This window comes from Ovis aries, chromosome 8 (assembly GCF_016772045.2).
Source record: "Ovis aries strain OAR_USU_Benz2616 breed Rambouillet chromosome 8, ARS-UI_Ramb_v3.0, whole genome shotgun sequence".
Lineage (NCBI taxonomy): Eukaryota > Metazoa > Chordata > Mammalia > Artiodactyla > Bovidae > Ovis > Ovis aries.
This window is the reverse complement of record NC_056061.1, coordinates 37738084-37759382: the sequence shown is the minus strand read 5'-3', so window position 1 is coordinate 37759382 and position 21299 is coordinate 37738084. Positions and strand designations below refer to the sequence as shown.

The following is a 21299-nucleotide window of genomic DNA, read 5'->3' as shown; positions in this document are numbered from 1 at the left end:
TGACTGTAATAATCGTAATCATCTTATTCTTGCTGTTCGCTCTTTATATCTGTAACTGTATAATTAACTTTGTATCTAAGCAGCTTGAGACATTTAAGTTACTAATGATTGTTCATGCTTCCTATAGTTTTTACTGCCTCCTCTAGCTATTACTCAGGGCCCCTGGATCAGAGACCCTCAATATGAGGGTAAGGAGAGTATGTTGCCTCAACAATTTAGAGTCTGTGCCCCTTACCAGCAGGAAGAAGTTACGGAACGATTTCTCCACCCCTTCCCTGGCAACCATATTCTCCTACAAGAAAAAGGGAGGAATGAAAGAATTAAAGCTTGGGCAGGCAGTCCAAAGCCCTTTAAGGAAGATGGGAATAACAGACCACCTGACTTGCCTCTTGAGAAATCTATATGCAGGTCAGGAAACAACAGTTAGAACTGGACATGGAACAACAGACTGGTTCCAAATAAGAAAAGGAGTACATCAAGGCTGTATATTGTCACCCTGCTTATTTAACTTATATGCAGAGTACATCATGAGAAATGCTGGGCTGGAAGAAGCACAAGCTGGAATCAAGATTGCCGGGAGAAATATCAATAACCTCAGATATGCAGATGACACCACCCTTATGGCAGAAAGTGAAGAGGAACTCAAAAGCCTCTTGATGCAACTGAAAGAGGAGAGTGAAAAAGTTGGCTTAAAGCTCAACATTCAGAAAACTAAGATCATGGTATCTGGTCCCATCACTTCAGAAACAGTGTCAGACTTTATTTTTGGGGGGTCCAAAATCACTGCAAATGGTGATTGCAGCCATGAAATTAAAAGATGCTTACTCCTTGGAAGGAAAGTTATGACCAACCTAGATAGCATTTTAAAAAGCAGAGACATTACTTTGCCAACTAAGGTCCATCTAGTCAAGGCTATGGTTTTTCCAGTGGTCATGTATGGATGTGAAAGTTGGACTGGAAAGCTGAGGGCAGAAGAATTGATGCTTTTGAACTGTGGTGTTGGAGAAGACTCTTGAGAGTCCCTTGGACTGCAAGGAGATCGAACCAGTCCATTTTAAAGGAGATCAGTCCTGGGTGTTCATTGGAAGGACTGACGCTGAAGCTGAAACTCCAATACTTTGGTCACCTCATGCGAAGAGTTGACTCACTGGGAAAGACTCTGATGCTGGGAGGGATTGGGGGCAGGAGGAGAAGGGGATGACAGAGGATGAGATGGCTGGATGGCATCACCGACTCGATGGACATGAGTTTGGGTGAATTCCGGGAGTTGGTGATGGACAGGGAGGCCTGGCATGCTGCAATTCATGGGGTCACAAAGAGTCGGACAGGACTGAGTGACTGAGAGACTGAACTGAACTGAACTGAACTGAACATTCTCTGCTCATGCTTTCCTTGAGCCTTATGCAACAATGTATCTTATTTGAGAACTGGCCTTTCTTTAGGTCCAGGAACTAATGATCACACAGAACATCTTACTCAGGGAAATGCTTTTCTTAAACTCTATGTTAATAATTATAATTGTAACATATCTTGGCTGGGAATCTGTTTCTCAAGACTTGTATCCCTGATTAACAGCAACAGTATATCTCACCCAGAGACATTGCTGGAACCATTCTCCTTGGCTAATCTTGTGCCAAAGTTATCTCAGGAGGTATGCCCTGGGAAAGTGTCTGGTGGAACTTACAATCTTGAGGTATCCTTTTTATCTATTTTTAGCAGCTAGTTGAGAAGTATATAAGGCCTCACTTAAATCTGTGAGGCAGGTACTCTCCTGCCCTCTTCCAGTGCCTCTTGTTGGAAGCTTTCTCTATCCCCATTACTTTAATAAAACCTACACAAAACTTTTTGAGTAACTGAGATTGTCTTTGGTTCCAGAGTTAAATCTTCTCCTTTGGAGACCACGAATCTGGCAGCACCATTCACTATAAGCTATCAGAATCTCCAGGCAAGAACACTGAAGTGGGTTACCATTCTCTTCTGCAAGGGATCTTCCCAACCCAGGGATTGAACCCAGGTCTCCTGCATTGCAGGCAGATTCTTTACTGTCTGAACCACCAGGGAAGCCCAAATATTGAAGAGTAACCACCCAACATGGGGCTTGACCGCATGACGGTGGAATTGAGTCCCATGCTCCACTGATTGAGCTAGCAAAGCCCTGATTAACTTCTGTCATTCCCCTTCCCCAAACCAAAATATAGAACCTTGATCCCCACATTCCCAGCACCTGGTACTTTCTTAGGTACTGTTTCAAACCAGAGATGACTCAGAGTGGTTTCCATTCATCCAAGGAGAAGAAGCCTTTCTCAGAGGCCCCAGCAGCCATTCATATTCCAACACTCCACTCCAACACACACACACACACACACACACACACACACACACACACACACAAACGAACACACATGAAGATCTGGTCCCTTAACATCAACCCAGGTTAAGTTGACTTTCCCCTGCCCCACTGCCAACAAGAACTTGACCTCTGGCAACCATCCCCATCACTACCCACATACACATGTTCATCCTCTAGCTCTGGCCCCATTCAGCCCACTTTCACTCCACCAGTTTAGAATTAAAATTCTCACAGGCCTACATCAAGATCACACAACAAAGATAAAAGATTGTATTTCTTTGGTCAAAACGTACATATAATATCAATAATAATACCTCACACAGCACCAAACTTACAAAGAATTTGTTGACATTTTTTTCTCATTTTCCCACAAAGTTCTTGAATTTTCCAGCTCTACTACTCTCCAGGTATGATCTACAGACACCTGACTGGAATAGAAGGGAATGTTTTGAACTTGTGACACAGAATCCTATGTACCTATATCCACATCTGAGACCAGTCTGTACTCAAAAGAAGCATGCAAGATAGGCAGTGAATCCATCACAACCACCCAACCTCAGGTGCCACAGCGCTGGATAAACCAGAAACTGGAAAGCCCCCACCATCCAAAGGAAATTAAGGCAGGCTGACAAAACAAGGACACTAGGGGAATTTAAGTCCTATTTCGGTGACAAGCATTAAATCCACTAGGTAGGCTGCTGGAAGAAAAGCCCTTGTGTAGAACATGGCAGGATGTGTGTCAGCTTTACTAGGAACATGGTTTGTGCAGGGTGACAGGTGAGAAGCCCCATCTCGCCTCTTCTGCCTCTACCGATCCTGACACAGAAAACCAACCTTGGCCCTGGACACCACAGCCTGGTGTCTCCACAAAGCACAGCCAAGCTCACAGGCTTGGGCCCAGAATTCTCCACTGTGCTGCCCCCACCCCCGGCCCCCAGCAATTCCCCAAACCTGAGAGCTTCACAGGGCTTGCCTTTAATCAGCCGTTCAGGTCTCGTCCCAGGTAAGGTCCACATCGCCTGGGCCAAGTGTCCAAAGACAGTAGCATCAAGGGTGGAGAGCTTGGGCCCCATGATGTACTTCTTGTCACCTGCAGCAGAGAGAGAGAGAGAGGTCACTTCTCTGGCCCTTGCTGTCCCGCTAAGTCACAATGGCATTCAGCATCTTCCATCATCCATCTGCTTAACAGAGCATCAAAAGCTTTGCAAAACCAAATGCATGCACCTTCTTTTACCAAAAACTAGAAACAAAAGTAAAACAAAGAATTCTGTGATGTATCAACTGATATGATAGCACAGCAAGGAAATAACTGGGAACATACCAAGGTAAGCAGATGAGGGAGGGGGTTCATGGAGAAAAGGGAGAACTTATCACCCCCAGAACCCCAGAGGCACCTCCTTGTCTCCAGCTCTAGTTGTTAAAGCTTGAGATGCTTAAGAACATTTGGACATTTGCTTAAACCATCTCAAGTCAAGCACAGCCAGCCTCGGCACTTACTTTATTAAATTAATACATTTCCTCAGGGAGAACCAGAACCCTAAGCTACTTAGGAAGTTTGAGGAGGCAAGGCTCTGTATGATATCTCCATGGTCTTGGCAAGGTTCTCACCACTATGCACCAACAGGAAACAAACAAAGAGAAGCTTTAAAACTGTGGCCCAGGAGGAACTGGATCCATCCTCCTTCATATCCTGGTCCCACTGTTATTCACTATGAAAGCCTGCTCATTAATCAGCCTCTCCAAGCCTCGGTTCTCCCATCTGGAAAAGATGATATTAAAGGTATTTCCTAGGACCACTGTGGGGATTACATTTCATAACACATGTGAAGCACTTAGCACCAGATCTGGGTAACTCATCAAATACCAGCACTCATGATAAGAGCCCTTCTGTTTTTCCAGTCTATTCCATTTCTCACCCAAAGCTAAATTTCTAGGACATTCTTTTCACAGTGGCACTGCCTTTCGCAACAACTTTTAATGATTTGTGAAATGGGCTATGAAATAGTCCAAACTCATCCTGCAGTCCAAGACTCATCACATTCTGCTCCCACCCACATGCCGGCTTTGCCCCTCACCCTTCTTTAACCCGGCAGGCCTGGGACAGCCCCATTCACCAGCCCACGTCATGCTTCCCACAGCTACACTTCTGCTTATGCTGCACCCACACATCTCCCTGCCCTCCCAGAACCCGTATGTGCCCCCTACTTCTCTCCATCTCATAAATTATATTCATCTTTCCAGCACAAGCCTTCTTTCAAAGCCATCTCATGGCAATGGAAGCTGTCAGTTCAGACAGCCCTCTTTCAAATTTCACTTTTACACATACGACCCAGATTCAAAGGGAAGAAAACGGGTTAAAGGAGAGCTACAATGGCTTCCTGACCCCCCAGAAACGTTGATTTCCTTAAACTGCTAAAAGGAAAGAGTCTAAGGGAAATGCTAGAGTACAATGTGAAGTCTGTTGTAGACTCCAAATATTTGGGGGATCAAGAGGAAAAAATGTACATGAGTTTTATAAAAACTTAGGAAACCTAAAAATAGAGCACATAAAACCTTGATTAAAAAAAAGAAAAATAATAACGATAAATATAATCATTTGAATCTGTACATCAACTAATACATATAGCGTTCAGCACAAATTTACTTTTTGGCTCAGAAACTTAAAGCTAGAAGGACCCTGAGTTATTAATAATAACAGAAACAGACTAAAAATGCCAGCACCCAGTCTCTCGACTCCCAGCCTGTTACTCTCTGCTCTGTTCAAGCTGCCACAGAGAGCTTCATCTATGAGATAAAGACCCCAAGGAACAGCAGGAGGGTTAAGTTGTGAATGTTTACAAAAGGATGCTTTTGATCAGGAGGGAATACAGAATATAGAAGGAGAAAGGAACAAAAGTCTAAGGGTTTTTAAAGGTACTTACCCCCTCCCTCAAAAAACGGACAGAATTTAGCATTCATGGTAGACACACAATTATACATGTATACACACACTACAGTTATAAATTTAAAGATTATAAAAATACTCTCTGTTATTAAGAAGTCCTCAGAGTACCCAATGGCAGGAGACTTTTTTTAAAACTTCCTAATTAATTTTTTAGTTAATTTTAGACTTCTAGAAAAGTTACAAAAATAGCAGTTTCTGTATACCCTTCAACCAGCTTCTGCTAATATGAACAGCTTAGGTAACCATTGAAAAAGCAAGAGAGTTTCAGAAAAACATCTACTTCTGCTTTATTGACTATGCCAACACCTTTGACTGTGTGGATCATAATAAACTGTGGAAAATTCTGAAAGAGATGGGCACCTGCCTCTTGAGAAATCTGTATGCAGGTCAGGAAGCAACAGTTAGAACTGGACATGAAACAACAAACTGGTGCCAAATAGGAAAAGGAATATGTCAAGGCTGTATACTGTCACCCTGCTTATTTAACTTATATACAGAGTACATCATGAGAAACCCTGGACTGGAGGAAGCACAAGCTGGAATCAAGATTGCAGGGAGAAATATCAATAACCTCAGATATGCAGATGGCACCACCCTTATGGCAGAAAGCGAAGAAGAACTAAAGAGCCTCTTGATGAAAGTGAAAGAGGAGAGTGAAAAAGTTGGCTTAAAGCTCAACGTTCAGAAAACGAAGATCATGGCATCTGGCCCCATCACTTCATGGCAAATAGATGGGGAAACAGGGGCTGACTTCATTTTTAGGGGCTCGAAAATCACTGCAGATGGTGGCTGCAGCCATGAAATTTTAAAAGATGCTTATTCCTTAGAAGGAAAGTTATGACCAAGCTAGATAGCATATTAAAAAGTAGAGACATTACTTTGCCAACAAAGGTCCGTCTTGTCAAGGCTATGGTTTTTCCAGTAATCATGTATGGATATGACAGTTGGACTTTAAAGAAAGCTGAGCACTGAAGAATTGATGCTTTTGAACTGTGGTGTTGGAGAAGACTCTTGAGAGTCCCTGGGACAGTGAGGAGATCCAACCAGCCCATCCGAAAGGAGATCAGTCCTGAGTGTTCATTGGAAGGACTGATGCTGAAGCTGAAACTCCAATACTTTGGCCACCTGATACAAAGAACTGGAAAAGACCCTGATGCTGGGGAAGATTGACAGCAGGAGGAGAAGGGGATAACAGAGGATGAGATGGTTGGATGGCATCACCAACTCAATGGAGATGAGCCTGAGTAAACTCCAGGAGTTGGTGATGGACAGGGAGGCCTGGTATGCTGTGGTCCATGGGGTCGCGAAGAGTCGAACACGACTGAGTGACTGATCTGAACTGAGCTGGGTAACCACAGTACATTTACTGTTGCTGTCATTGTTTAGTCACCCAGTCATGTTGGACCCTTTTGCAATCCCGTGGATTGGGATTCTCCAGGCAAGAATACTGGAGTGAGTTGCCATTTCCTTTCTCCAGGGAATCTTCCCAACCCAGGGATCAAATCCATGTCTCTTGCCTGCATCTCCAGCCTTGCTGGCAGATTTTTTACCACTAAGCCACCAGGGAAATCCCTCAGTACATTTACCAAAACTAAGAAATTAACATCAATATGATTCAATTAACTGTGCTGTACTCTTCATTAAAATTTTAGTAGTTTTTCAACTACTGTTCTTTTCTGCTTCAGGATCCCGCATTGCATGTAGCTGTCAGGTCACCTTAGTTCCTCAGTCTGTCCTTGTCACACACCCCCACCTCCCCCCACCCACACAGCCATGCCCTACAAGAGCTTAGTTCCCTGACCAGGGATTGAATCCCATACAGTGAGCACAGAGGCTTAACCACTGGACCACCAGGGAAGTCCCTCCTTGTCTTTTATAACCTCAACATTTTTAGAGAATACTGATCAGCTATTTTGCAAAATGTTCATCAACTTGGGTTTGTCCAAGGTGGTTAATCATTAGAGTAGTAATCCATATTTACAAATGCTCTTGTGATGCTTATTTCATATGTCAACCTGACTACTGCATGGGGGACTAAGTGATGTGGTCAAACATTATTCTGGGATTTTCTATCAGGGTGTTGTGGGCAAGATTAACATTTAAGTGATAGGCTGAGTAAAGCAGAACACTCTCCCTAGTGTGGGTGGGCTTCCTCCAGTTAGTTGAAGGTCTTCATATGACAAAAGGGCTGACTCTCCCCAGAGGAAGGGGAAATTCCTACTGCCTGATTGCCTCTGAACTAGGACAGAGGCCTTTGCTGACTTCAGACTTAAATGGAAACATTGGCTCTTCCAGGGTCTTGAGCCAGTTCTGACTGGAACTACACCATCAGCCTTCCTGGGTCCCCAGCTTGCCAACCCCCTCTGCAGATCTTGGTATCTGTAAGCCTCCAAATTGTATGAGTCCGTATAAATTTATTATATAAGAGAAACAGACATGGATAGATCCAGATATCTAGATCTACATCTCCTACTGGTTTATTTCTTTGGAGACCCCTGACACCCTTTCTCAGAGCTTCATATCAGGAGGTCCACAATGTCCATATGTCTTATCACTGGGGATATTAACCCTGACTACGTGGTAATGGTAGTATCCGTAAGGTTTCTTCCCTGTAATGTTACTAGTTTTCCTTTTGCAGTTAATAACCTTGGGGGAGAAACTTTGAGACTGTATCACTATCTTGTTTCTCCTCAAACTTTGGCCCACTAATTTTAGCATCCATCAGTAGACGTCAACTGAAACAACTAAATACTGTGGAGTTTGCCTAATCAGGATTTTCTATTTCTCTATTACTTCTACATGTATTGATTCAAATACTACTGTTCCCTTCATCCCCCTTTTACTGACATATTCAATTATTTATTTATGTAAACATGCACTTGTCGATATTTCTTTTACTGTATGGCCTGTAATCCAGTACTCTCATTATTCCTTATGTTGCTCAAATTGTTCCATATTTGGTCTTTTGAGCTTAGCAGGAAGTATTTTTAAGAAAAAGACTGAACTTAGATTAGATTCTGCTTAGAGATGAAAAGGCCAAGTCAAAGTCTCAAGTCTGTAGCATCCCCAGGCGTCCCCAAGTGGGCCCAGTTCTCACTACTGGAGGGTTTTAACAAAAAATAGAACATTAAGGGCATTTCTGAAGCACTGAGGGAGAAGGTTTGGGTGATGAGACAACTCAAGCTTCATTTTCATGTGTAGAGATGCACAGAAGCAGCTGGTGGTACTCTTATTACCATCTCCCATCCCATCCCTCCTCCAATAACCTCCACTGGTTTAACTCAACACTTCCCTTAAGGCTCAGATCACATGCTCCCTCCTCTACTCCCGAAAGGTTACCTGCACTGTCCAGTCCTCGACCGCTTCTCCTCTGCCAACCCTCAGAGGCACACCTGCTTAGAGCAGGGCTGCTCAAAGAGCAGTTTGGGACCAGCAGCATCAGCATTGCAAATGCTACCTATTTAATCAAAATGACTGAGAGTGAGACTGGGAGAGAATCTGTGTTTTAACAAGCTTTCAGGTCAGTGATTCTTAAAGAGCCAGCAATTCTTGGACCACACTTTGAATAGTGCTATTCCAGATGGCCCTCACATACACTGAAGTTTGGTAAGTGCTGGTCTAGACTAGAGTATATCACTGTTCTTAAACTCGAGCATGCATCATAATCCCCTGGAGGACTTTTAAAAAATACTGATTTATCTCCCACAAATCCCCAGGTTTCAGATTCAGTAGGTATGGGTGGGACTCAAGACTCTGCCTTTCTAACAAGAGCTCAGGTAGTGCTAAGGCTGCTGGTCCAGGAACCACACTTTGGGAAACACTCATCTAAATCAATCATTAGGTAATTCACACATGTCATCTCATAGTCTTATTTATGTGTGTGTCCTATCTCCTCAAGTAGTGTTTAATCTCCTTGAGGGCAGGTAACCCTCTTTTACTTTTCTGTCCATCTGATATCTATCATAGTAGAAATCAGCAAATAAGGTGTTGATAGCCTTAAGTATTAACCACCTTTATCCCTAGTGGCTTAGTGGTGAAGAATCCACCTGCCAACGCCTGCCAATAGGTTAGATCCCTGGGTCTGGAAGATCTCCATTGGAGGTAGAAATGACAACTCACTTCAACATTCTTGCCTGGGTAATCCCATGAGGACAGAGGAGCCTGGTGGGCTACAGTCCATGGGGTCGCAAAAGAGTTGGACACAACTGAATAACTAAACAAGAACAACAGCAACTAGATTTAAGTATGTTTGATCTCTGTCCTTTCTTAGAATAGAGAACTCCTGTAAGGATTTTAAAGTGTAAAAATGTGAAAGCATTTTGCAAACTAGAAGGTGCTATTCTAACATATGCAATTATTTTACACTCATCACCAATAATAGAACAAGTACTATTTGTAGGCAGAACAGTCCAACTTTCCTCCCAATATAGAAATCCCTTCACCCACTTTCTGACCAGACAGTTCCCAAACCCAAGCCCTCCAGGAACTTATCCATCATTTCCTGGGCAAGGCAGGCAATTCTATGGATAGTCAGTTCCTTATACTGAGACAAAATATGTCTCCGTGGGACATCTACTGTTGATTCCAGATCTTTCCTCTGGAAGCACACAAAGTATTTATGGTCATATTTACTCTACATGGCAGGGATTCTCTGGTGGCTCAGTAGTAAAGAATCCATCTGCCAATGCTGGAGATGCAAGAAGATGCGTATTTGATCCCTGGGTCGGGAAGATCCCCTGGAGAAGGAAATGGCAAGCCATTCCAGTGTTATTGTCTGGGAAATACCAAGGACAGAAGATTCTGGCAGGCTACAGTCCACGGAGTTGCAAAGAGTCAGACATGACTTAGACACTAAACAACAACTCTGCACAGCACCCTTTCCTAGGAAAATTAAGTCTCCACTAACATGCTTCTAGGTAAAAACTGATGACTTGTTTTCACACATATCACTATGGGTAGTGAGCAGAGTGTTTGGGAAGCAGCTACAGAAATGAACACAGAATTTCATCTACTTACTCCTTTACTAATTCTGTTCCCAGCTTTTACTGGCCACTATCAGCTCCATTTCTGCCATTTAGCTAAATTTCCAAGTGCTGTAAGTGGAGAAAAGACTGGCTGTGCTGGAAAATATTGTTCTAGAGAGAAATTAAAGATTAATAGTCAAAAGACTTTCAAGCACTCATTTTTCTATTAGTCTAAGAATAAATGATAATTACATGTTTCACCTACTTAGTGTCCCCTATACTTGAGCATCAATATGATTTATAAGCAGATAATTCCAGTGAAGTCAATGTCAATATCATTCCTTTTCTAATTGTCCCTCTCTCAATTAACTGAGACTTTAAGGACTATTGAGAAAGAAAGATTTTGAGTACCTTCCCCAAGGATGGCAAGATCCCAGTAACCTTCCAACCTTCAGAGAACACACACTTGAAGTTCTTTTTCTGCATGAGACTCTCCCAGACGGAAAGCTGCAGGAAATCTATGTTCTAGTCTCTTACACTCCTGGTCAGACTTGTCTTTGTCAGAAACAATAGGACAGGCCACTTCTTAAAGAGCTCTTGCTCATATTCCCAGCACACTCTAAAATTACTGAATGTATGATTCTTTCAACTATAGGAGGTGCTATCTTATATAAGAGATTATTAACTGTCCTTATGGGTAAATATCAGAATTAAAAGCATTAACTTTTACAACATTCTGACATTCACTAGTTGCACCAATTGGCTTCCACTCTGGGAAAAAAATTAAGGTGGGGGTGGGCACCAGAAGAAGCCCCTAAATTTAATCGCTCCTCAGACTGCATTCTGGAAGGCAACTAGATACTCCTATAATCTACAAAATTCTCTAGAGGAACATACAAGAAAATTTTTTTCAGTGTACATTCATTATCTTGATCCCTTCCCTAATTGCCATCTCACCTCTTCCTCCCAATTTTCTCTTTGTTAATGCCCCTGCTCTTAAAATTCCCTGTGGATCCAACAAGGATGCACATACATTCTCTACTATAAGGACAGAATTGCACTTGCTCTTCTGATCTTCAGTCCTCCTATTAATGTGTCTGAACACCTTCTGAACTCCACACTCAAAGCATTCATGCACTACATTGTAATTTTAAGGAAGTGGGATAAAGGACTTGCAGCAGTTGTAGAAAAAGTTCATATATGGGAGATCTAGAGTAGGAAAATATTTCCCAGGAGGAGGCAAATACCTGATTAGCTTCACTTATTATTATAATTTGGTATCATTAGACAGCAGCTTCTGGAAGTCTTCAAGAACCATAGCTGACATCTCTAACAATGACGCAGCATTACTGACTCACTGACGATGGGCCTTCTTATTCATCTCTTTTCTTGAAGTTGCTGCAATATTGCTGGTTTTGGGTCTGACTAGACATTTAACTGAAATAGTAAGATTTGAGGAGTATAAAAGCTATATGTATCTCCCCAGTTTCACTTTCCCAACTACACCTTCTAAGGGTAAAGAATATAGAGCACCCCGAGTCAAATCACTTCCCAAGAGGCTTTCTCCTTAATTTCATTTCTGTCCTGGCTGTTCCGTATTTGGGCAACAGAGGAGGCAGCTGTTCTCTTTATTCAATAAAGACTATCTGGTTGCCTTCAAATATGATTTAGTTAATAAAATAACACATCAGACTGAATTCAATGTCATGTTGAAGTTTAAAATCAAATTCTGTTGTAAGGAACTTATCCTTCTTTTAAGAAAGTTGAACAGAAGCAGATTCTAATGGCAGGTTTTGTTTGGCCATCAGGGTCCTGCAAGCAGACTCCACATTCCTGGAGGACTTTTCTTCACGTTATGGATCTCAGGTTTCACCTTAGCTGGAATCCAGGATCTTCAACCATTCTCAAACATTTGTTTAGTTGCTAAGTCGTGTCTGACTCTTTGCAACTCCATGGTCTATAGCCAGCCAGGCTCTTCTATTCAAGGGATTTCCCAGGTAAGAATACTGGAATGCATTGCCATTTCCTTCTCTACTCAAACATCTGAGCGATTACCAAAAATTGGTGAAAATCTTCAACCACCAGAACTGTTTAGCATCTGGCCAGAGTGGTAGACCTGACTCACACAAAAGGCACAAGTCCCTTGGGATGAAACCAAACTGCTATCGACCTCATCTTTCTGAGGAATTCCCCCGCAGTCCAATATTAGGACTCAGTGTTTTCACTGCTGGGGTCTGAGTTTGAGCCCTGGTCTGGGAATGGCAAAAAAAAAAAAAAAAAAAGGAATCTGATTGCTTCTCAGATGATATACCCATGAGTACACTGGGTATGACATCAGAATTCTGTGCGCTGCGTCTTTTCAAGCACAGGACTAGGTCTTTAGCTCCTACCCTGTGGGAGATCTATCACTCCCCTACTGAACCCTCTTGTCCATGTATCCTGACCATTAGATGGTTAAGAATGTCCCACACAACTGTCTCCCCAGTGCACACCATTTTCTCAAAGATCACTGAATCCAGAGACGGAAACCTCCTGTGAGTCAAGCTCTATCGTCTCGAAAGAAATCCAGGTTTCTTCCCAGCCAAGACAAGCACACTGCTAAAACCAGAATGAGAAGTAGTGTCTCTGAAGAGACTGAAAGATAAGATTCCATTTCCAAAAGATGTAAAATCTTTTATCCACATAACTTAAGGCAACAGAGATTTGATGCCTGTTGCCCATCACAGCAGGATAAGCACTCTTTCCTTTTGATAACCCAGCTGTACCCTTCACGGTTCAGCAGTGCTCAAAGAGGCTCCTACTAGGATTAATGGGATTGGGGCTATGTAGGTGTGTTTGTTATTGATGGCTACATAACAAATGTCCTCAAAAATTTAGCAGCTTAAAAGGCCAAATATTTATTACCTCACCGTTTCTGTGAGTCAAGAATCCAGGCAGCTTTCGCTGAGTGCCTCTGCCTCTGGGGTCTTTAACAGGCTGCAGTGAAGATGTCAGCCAGGGATGCAACTAGAATTATCCTACTAGGTGGAGCAAGTCAGAAAGAGAAAGACAGAGACCATACAATATCACTTACATGTGGAATCTAAAATACGTCACAAATGAACTCATCCACAGGGCCTTCCCTGGTGGCTCAGACAGTAAAGAAAAACCTGCCTGCAATGCGGGAGACCTGGGCTCGATCCCTGGGTCAGGAAGATCCCCTGGAGAAGGGAATGGCAACCCTCTCCAGTTTTCTTGCCTGGAGAATCCCATAGACAGAGACGACTGGCAAGCTACAGTCAGTAGGGTCACAGAGTCGGACACGACTGAGCAACTAACACACACACACGAAACAGAAACAGACTCACAGATACAGCAAAGAGACCTGTGGTTGTCAAGGGGGAGGAGAGGTGGGGAAGGGATGGACTGCGATTTTGAGGTTAGTAGATGGAAACTATTACAAATAGAATGCATAAGCACCAAGATCCTACTGTATAGCACAGGCAAGTATATTCAATATCCTGGGATACATTATAATGGAAAGGAATATAAAAAGGAATGTGTATATATGTATAACTGAGTTATACAGAAGAAATTAACACAACATTGTAAATCAACTGTACTTCAATAAAAAAATAAATTAAAAAAAATACCAAATATTGGGGGGAAAAAAAAAGATGTCAGGCAGTCTGCAGTTATCTCAAGGCTTGACTGGGGGAAGACGCCTCCCAGCTCACTCATAAGGTTGTTAACAGGACTGCAGAGCACTGCTGGATCACGGCCATGAGTTCCCTGCCACATGGGCCTCCCCACCACACTGCTCACAACGGTGTAGGCTTCCACCAGAGCAAGTGGAAGAGCAAGGGCAGGAAAAGTAAGATGTGCAAGACAGAAGCTGCCATTTTTTTTAAAACCTAATCTTAGGAGGGACATCCCATTGCTTCTGCCATATTCTGTTTGTCAGAAGCAAAGCAGTAAGTCCAGTCTGTGCTCAAGGGAAGGGGATTACCCAAGAGGATGAATCCTGGGAGGCAAGGATCACTGGGTCATCTTGAAGGCTGACGACCACAGGAGAAAAATATCAGCACAGCATTTAAAATCACAGGTTAAATGTCATGATATCTGTAACTTTAAAACACTTCCACATCAAGGAAAAAATAGTTGAGGTAAGTATGACAAAACATTAACTATTAAATAGAGGTGATGGTTATAGAGCTATTATTTGGACTATTAAATACTATTCTACTTCTCTGTGTGTTTTACATATTATACATCATATGTATAATATATTATGTTTTATTATGTTGTATATTATATAATTAATGTATATACACATGTGGGGCTTCCCTTGTGACTCAGTTGGTAAAGAATCCGCCTTCAATGGGAGAGATCCTAGTTCAATCCCTGGGTTGGGAAGATCCTCTGGAGAAGGGGAAGGCTACCCGCTCCAGTATTCTGGACTGGAGAATTCTATGGACTGTATAGTCAGTCCATGGAGTCACAAAGAGCTGTACACAACTGAGAAACTTTTACTTTCTTTCAAATACACATGTATATTATTAAAGTATATATATTACCATATGAGGGTAAGGACTATGTATTGTATTACTATTTGCCTAAGCACACTGGAAATGTTCCATAAATGTCAGCTCTTGAAATTATTTTGATTCTATGCAAGACACAGCTCTGGGTACTTCGGATTGTGTGACTAACAGAACAGACAAGGTCACTGCTCTCATGGAGTCTACATCCCATGGAGAGAGGATAAACAAATCAACCAATAAATAAGAAAGCATCAGCCAGTGATATGTGCAATGCAGAGAATTAAAGGAAGGTGATGCGATAGAGGGTGACTGACAGTTATGTTAGACTGGTGGTCAAGGAAGGCCTCTCTGTGGAGGTGATAGTTACCCAGAGACATGAATGTCAAGAAGGATCTAGTGGTACACAAATCCCGAGAAGGGAATTCTAGTCAGGGAAAACAGCTAAGAGAAGTATCACAAGGTCAGGGTAAGCATGGTGTATTTGTGAAGTAGAGAAGACAAGTGTTGTTTTCACAGAGTGGGCAAGGTTTAAGAAATGAAGTTGGAGAATAGACTTATGGACATGGGGAAAGGGGAGGAGAGGGTGAGATGTATGGAAAGAGTAACATGGAAACTTACATTCAGTTCAGTTCAGTTCAGTCGCTCAGTCGTGTCCGACTCTTTGAGACCTCATGAATCGCAGCACACCAGGCCTCCCTGTCCAGCACCAACTCCCAGAGTTCACTCAAACACACGTCCATCAGTCAGTGATGCCATCCAGCCATCTCATCCTCTGTCCTCCCCTTCTCCTCCTGCCCCCAATCCCTCCCAGCATCAGAGTCTTTTCCAATGAGTCAACTCTTTGCATGAGGTGGCCAAAGTACTGGAATTTCAGGTTTAGTATCATTCCTTCCAAAGAACACCCAGGGCTGACTCCTTTAGAATGGACTGGTTGGATCTCCTTGCAATCCCAGGGACTCTCAAGAGTCTTCTCTAACACCACAGTTGAAAAGCATCAATTCTTTGGCACTGAGCTTTCTTCACAGTCCAACTCTCACATCCATACATGACTACTGGAAAAACCATAGCCTTGACTAGACAGACCTTTGTTGGCAAAGTAATGTTTCTGCTTTTCAATATGCTATCTAGGTTGGCCATAACTTTCCTTCCAAGGAGTATAAGCATCTTTTAATTTCATGGCTGCAGTCACCATCTGCAGTGATTTTGGAGCCCCAAAAAATAAAGTCTGACACTGTTTCTACTGTTTCCCCATCTATTTCCCATGAAGTGATGGGACCAGATGCCATGATCTTTGTTTTCTGAATGTTGAGCTTTAAGCCAACTTTTTCACTCTCCTCTTTCACTTTCATCAAGAGGCTTTTGAGTTCCTCTTCACTTTCTGCCATAAGGGTGGTGTCATCTGCATATTACCATATGTAAAATAGATAGCCAATGGAAATTAGCTGTGTGGCTCATGAAACTCAAACAGGGGCTCTGTATCAATCTAGAGCAGTGGGATGGGGAAGGAGATGGGAGGGAGGTTCAGAAAGGAGGGGATACATGTATATCTATGGCTGTTTCATGTTGAGGTTTGATAGAAAACAACAAAATTCTGTAAAGTGATTATCCTTCAATAAAAAAATTTAAAAAAAAGAATTGAAATCGGAAAGAAGGCACGACCCCAGCAGGTGTACAGCAAAGTATTAAATATATATATATATATATATATTATTTGTGTGTGTGTGTGTTTATATATTATATATTCTTTTCCCTATTAGGCTTATGAAAGTGAAAGTGAAATCGCTCAGTCGTTTCCAACTCTTTGTGACTCCATGGACTGTAGCCTACCAGGCTCCTCTGTCCATGGGATTTTCCAGGCAACAGTCCTGGAGTGGATTGCCATTTCCCTCTCCAGGGGATCTTCCCAACCCAGGGATCTAACCCAGGTCTCCCGTATTGTAGACAGACGTTTTACTGTCTGAGCCACCAGGGAAAGGTTATTATAAAATATTCAGTATGGAGTGGGATTTAAAGATCTACTGTCTGCATGGCATTATCTTGTGAACATTTTTTTCTTTTAATCATTCAGGAACTGGAACCCAAAACATTTAAATACATGGGCCTGCCATGTGGCGCTAGTGGTAAAGAATCTGCCTGCCAATGCAGGAGACACAAGAAACACACGTTCAATCCCTGGGTCAGGAAGATCCCCTGGAATAGGAAATGGCAACCCGCTCCAGTATTCTTGCCTGGAAAATTCCATGGACAGAGGAGCCTGGCAGGCTACAGTCCACGGGGCCGCAGAAAGTTGGATATGCACACACACTACATTTAAACACAAAGTGACTTTTCTCAGGGAAGAAACAATTAGAAGACCCCCAGGATGAAGCAAAAACCAGACTGCTTCTGTCAGAATGACATCAACCAATTTGTGCCACTAAATAAGCCATAAAGATTCTAAGAATTCAGCACTGATTAGCATTTCATTTTAATCTGCTAAGTAACTTTTTTGTTTCCTTAATAATCAACACACTTTTACCAACTGAGATAGCAACGATGAAACTAGAAAAGAAATCAGCCACAACTCAAGGCCACAACTGTCTATCCCATATGGATATAAAGATTTTAACAAGAGCAGGGCCTGGTCCCACCAATCAATCCCTGGCTATTGAAAGTGGCCAGGCCCCCCAGGCCTCCATTACTCCCGCCTTCTGGAAGCTTGGAATGGATGTGATGCCTGAAGAGAAGAGCTGCTGCTCTCTGAGGATTGGAGCTAATGGCCCTCTCCATTAGAAGCTGCAGCAATTTAGTTACTCAACAATATGTAAAGATCTTTCAGAGCACATGGATCACTTCACTTCAGTCAGATCAGATTCCGGTAGGAATCTGTACAAAGGTTAAGTTTTCACAGGAACCCCATCAATCCAGGTAAAAATAAAATTTATGGATTCCAAGTCGAATTATTACCATTCTTGCAGGTGACTTGAACAAGCCACCTATGCACACGTACAGAAGTTGTCCTGAGGCAGAAGAAATACACTGTCGTTTGCCAGCTGCACAGCCCGAGGCTGGCTCCCTAGCCTCTCTGACTCCCATTGGGCTTTCTCATCTGTGAAACAACCAACTCCCACGGGTGCTGTAAGACTACAGCATCTTCAGGACACTGTTAAAAATACTGTCTAAAATTTATTCACACACAAAAACACCCTTGCAGTCTGCGTAGTAGGTCTGTGACATGGAGAGAAGGAAGGAGTGGGCCAAGGCCCATGCAGACAGACCCAACCAGGGTCACCCTAACCAAGACACAGTTCCCTCATGTGGCCCCTACCCAGAACACACACCCGCCCTTCTCTCTGCCCTATAGTAAATGACAAACATATTTGAATCACCTCCTGGATTTTAAAAATACCTTTCCCAGCCCTGATTCTAATAAGCAATGAGGGCTGAGAACCACTGTCCTAGACAGGGCCCTGTAATTTGCAAAGGGCTTAGAACCTACATTAAGAAACATTGCTTTGAGTTCCAGAACATACCTTATAGTGTCTATCATATTCTTCTTTATCTGTGGGTTTTCTCTTTCGAGCTAGATTGACAGGCATAATTACTCCTGTCTTTGTTCTCCTCCTCTGCCCTCTGTTCAGTTACTCAACATATGCTAAATATGCTAATACGTACATAGATATAACTAATGTTTCTCATCCTTTTCTGCTGCCAGCTGTGAAGACTCTGCCCTGCCACTTTCACTGGGAGGCATGGCGTGTGGCTGCTGTGTGCCAGGTAGGCTCCCAGCCTCGGCAGGAACGCCTCATGAAAAGGCAGTGCAGCTTACATGATGCAATGAAACAGGGTAGGATGAGCAGCTATTAAAACAGCCTATTCCCAAGCTCTCTTAAAAAAACAATTTTGCTACTGTCCAAAAGCCTTGGAGTAAAAATCACTTCAAAAGAAGTAGAAGGTTAGAAGAGAGGTTTATTGGAAATCAACCTTGTTCAAAAAGTAGATTTAAAAACAAGGGGCACGGAGTAAACACAGATCATTTAAAGCACCCTGCCTTTGAAAGTCATGAGTGGCAGCCCAAACATAAATCTCAACCCAAGAGATGAACCAGAACACGAGTGAATAAATCTGCCTCGTCTTATAACATGGAAACTCGCCTCTGCTCTTTTCTCTAGAGAATGAATACAAAATTATCAAACCATCAGAACCGAAAGGATCCCCACGACAATTTCTAGTTAAGCATGATATTGCCTGTGAAAGACTCCCCGGCTATCTGGATGGTGGTCCTCACCCTCATGGAGCAAATGAAAAACAGCGGCTCCGACCACATGACAAGATGTGTGTGTGCATGCGTGCTGGGTCGCGTCAGTCATGTCCGACTCTTTGCAACCCTATGGACTGTAGCCCACCAGGCCTCTCTGTCACAAGCCCGTCTAACTTTAGATGGGTCTGTTCTACAGTGCTGTCAACCCTGAGCTGCCATCGGTTGTCCTTTCCCCTCATACACACCCCAGTCCCCCTCTGCCCTCCTTTCCTCTGCCCAAACATGCTTATCACCTGCAGCAACACCTAAGGCACCCTCTTTCAATACCTGAAAAAAAACTAGTTTATGACCCTTATATCTGCACTTCTCCAGACTATCTATGCCCACTGTCTTCCTCACAGGAAATTATCTTGAGACTAACCACCTTCCTAATCACCCTTCTCTGGATGCACCCAGGTTTGGCCACGTTCTTTTTAAAAGATGGACCTCAGAACTGAGTATCGCATTCTTTGTTCAACAAACACTTGCTGAAAGCCTCATATGTGCCAGGGGCTTGTTCGGGCTCTAGAGACAGAAACTTATCCACCAGGCCTGGCACCCAGTCCAGCTGAGGATACAATCATGCCTACCATTCAGAGATAGTACAGGAAGTGCTCTGGGGGAAAAAGTACCAGGGGCCTGGGAGCAGGGAACAGGTTCTCCTGACACAGTCTGGGAGAAAGTTCCAGAAAGGCTTCCTTGAGGAAACAACTTAATCCAAGACATTATGCTTTGTTTAAACAGGCTACATTTTTATTAGCTTCTTTGGGAGTCCATGATGCTGGTGACATATTGAGATTGAAGTCAACTAAAATCCTCATATCATTTTTCATACATCTCTCCCCACTCTGTATTAGTGCAATTCAATTTGAGGTCCTAAGTATAGAATTTGACATTTATCCCTACTGGCTTTCTTCTTGTTATGGTTGACAGCTTTGATTCCTGATTTTTCCATCCAATTTTCAGCTATCGTTCCACCTCGAGTCATTTAAAAACCATTAAACTTGTCTTTGAAGTTGTCAATAGATCTCTGAGAAAAGACAAGGGCAGCGTCCCTGGAGATTCGGGGGATACCAGTCCATTAATGGGTACTGTGAGGACACAGATACTCAGCCAAGCACACATCCACCACCAGTTAATCCAGGGGTTTCCAACTTTTTTCTTTGGTAGGGGAAGTTCTCTATCAAACAAAATGAAACAGATTCCCAATACACAGAGAAGTAACAGAAGAGCTGATCTAAATGAAGAAAGGGTAGAAAAAGTTCAGCCATCAAGGGATCCCTCTCCCCCACAACAAACCACTCAAGAAACCTTGGTGGTACCATAGGCATCCATGAAGCCACCTTTGGAAATGAGCCATCTTCCACAAGCATATCATAAGAGATGGTCTCCAATGGTTTGAAGAAATCAAGAGATTGTCTATCCAATCAGTAGGCCCAGCAAGTCAAGAAAATAAACAGCTGATCCTGAACAACATGAATTTTAACTGCTGCAGGTCCACTAGTATGCAGATTTTTTTTTCAATAAATAAACTGTTCACATATATGATCCGAGGTTGGTTGAATTTGCTGATGTGAAACCCACAGAAACAAAGACCCAACAATGGGGCTTGAGCATCCGCGGATTTTGGTATTAACAGCAGGTCCCGGAACAAGTTCTCAGTGGACACAGAGGGACAACTGCAATCATTTTTTGATATGACATTCGCAATGAACCAGTAACAGTCCTTCAAGAAAACCAGTCATCTATTCAATAATTCATTCTAGTGTTTTATTTCATTATGAGAATCTAGTTTCTCTCTCCCCCTTTTGGAAACAAGGATGATTTCCTATCTCCATCTTCTGACATTTTTCCTAGCCTCCTCATTTCTGAAAGATTACAATCATAATTCTAAGATCACATGGGGCAATTTTTCACATCCTAGGATATTGTCAGCCTAGAAACATGAGCTCCAATATACTATAAGCTTCCTGAAAGTGGACACCATTATACCATTATTATTCATCTTTGTTTCCCAAGAGCCTAGCATAGCAGCCAGTGCATAATTGATACAAAAATAATGTTCAGGTAGTTTTCCTGTTAGTCTTTAGTTGTTTAAAAATCTTGAAATGCTCTCTTTTGACCTTCTCACTTAATTTAGATTTCAATTCAACTTTTTATGTAGAAGCAAATTATGAGTTGAGTGTTGATTTTATTCTTGCTGTCACTTAAGTTTGCATCCTTGGAAAAAAAAAAAAAC

At 42.6% G+C, this 21299-nt stretch overlaps 1 protein-coding gene across 5 annotated transcripts in view; it reads right to left on the bottom strand.

Annotated features, from left to right (window-relative positions):
• The window catches only part of FAXC (failed axon connections homolog, metaxin like GST domain containing), an 82473-nt gene that overhangs the window by 27004 nt on the left and 34170 nt on the right, over window positions 1–21299 (bottom strand). For all 5 annotated transcript variants that reach the window (XM_060419223.1, XM_042253383.1, XM_042253382.1 and 2 more), the window contains one exon: window positions 3324–3440. In XM_060419223.1, coding sequence (XP_060275206.1) covers window positions 3324–3440 — 117 coding nt within the window. The remainder of the gene's footprint in view (window positions 1–3323; window positions 3441–21299) is intronic.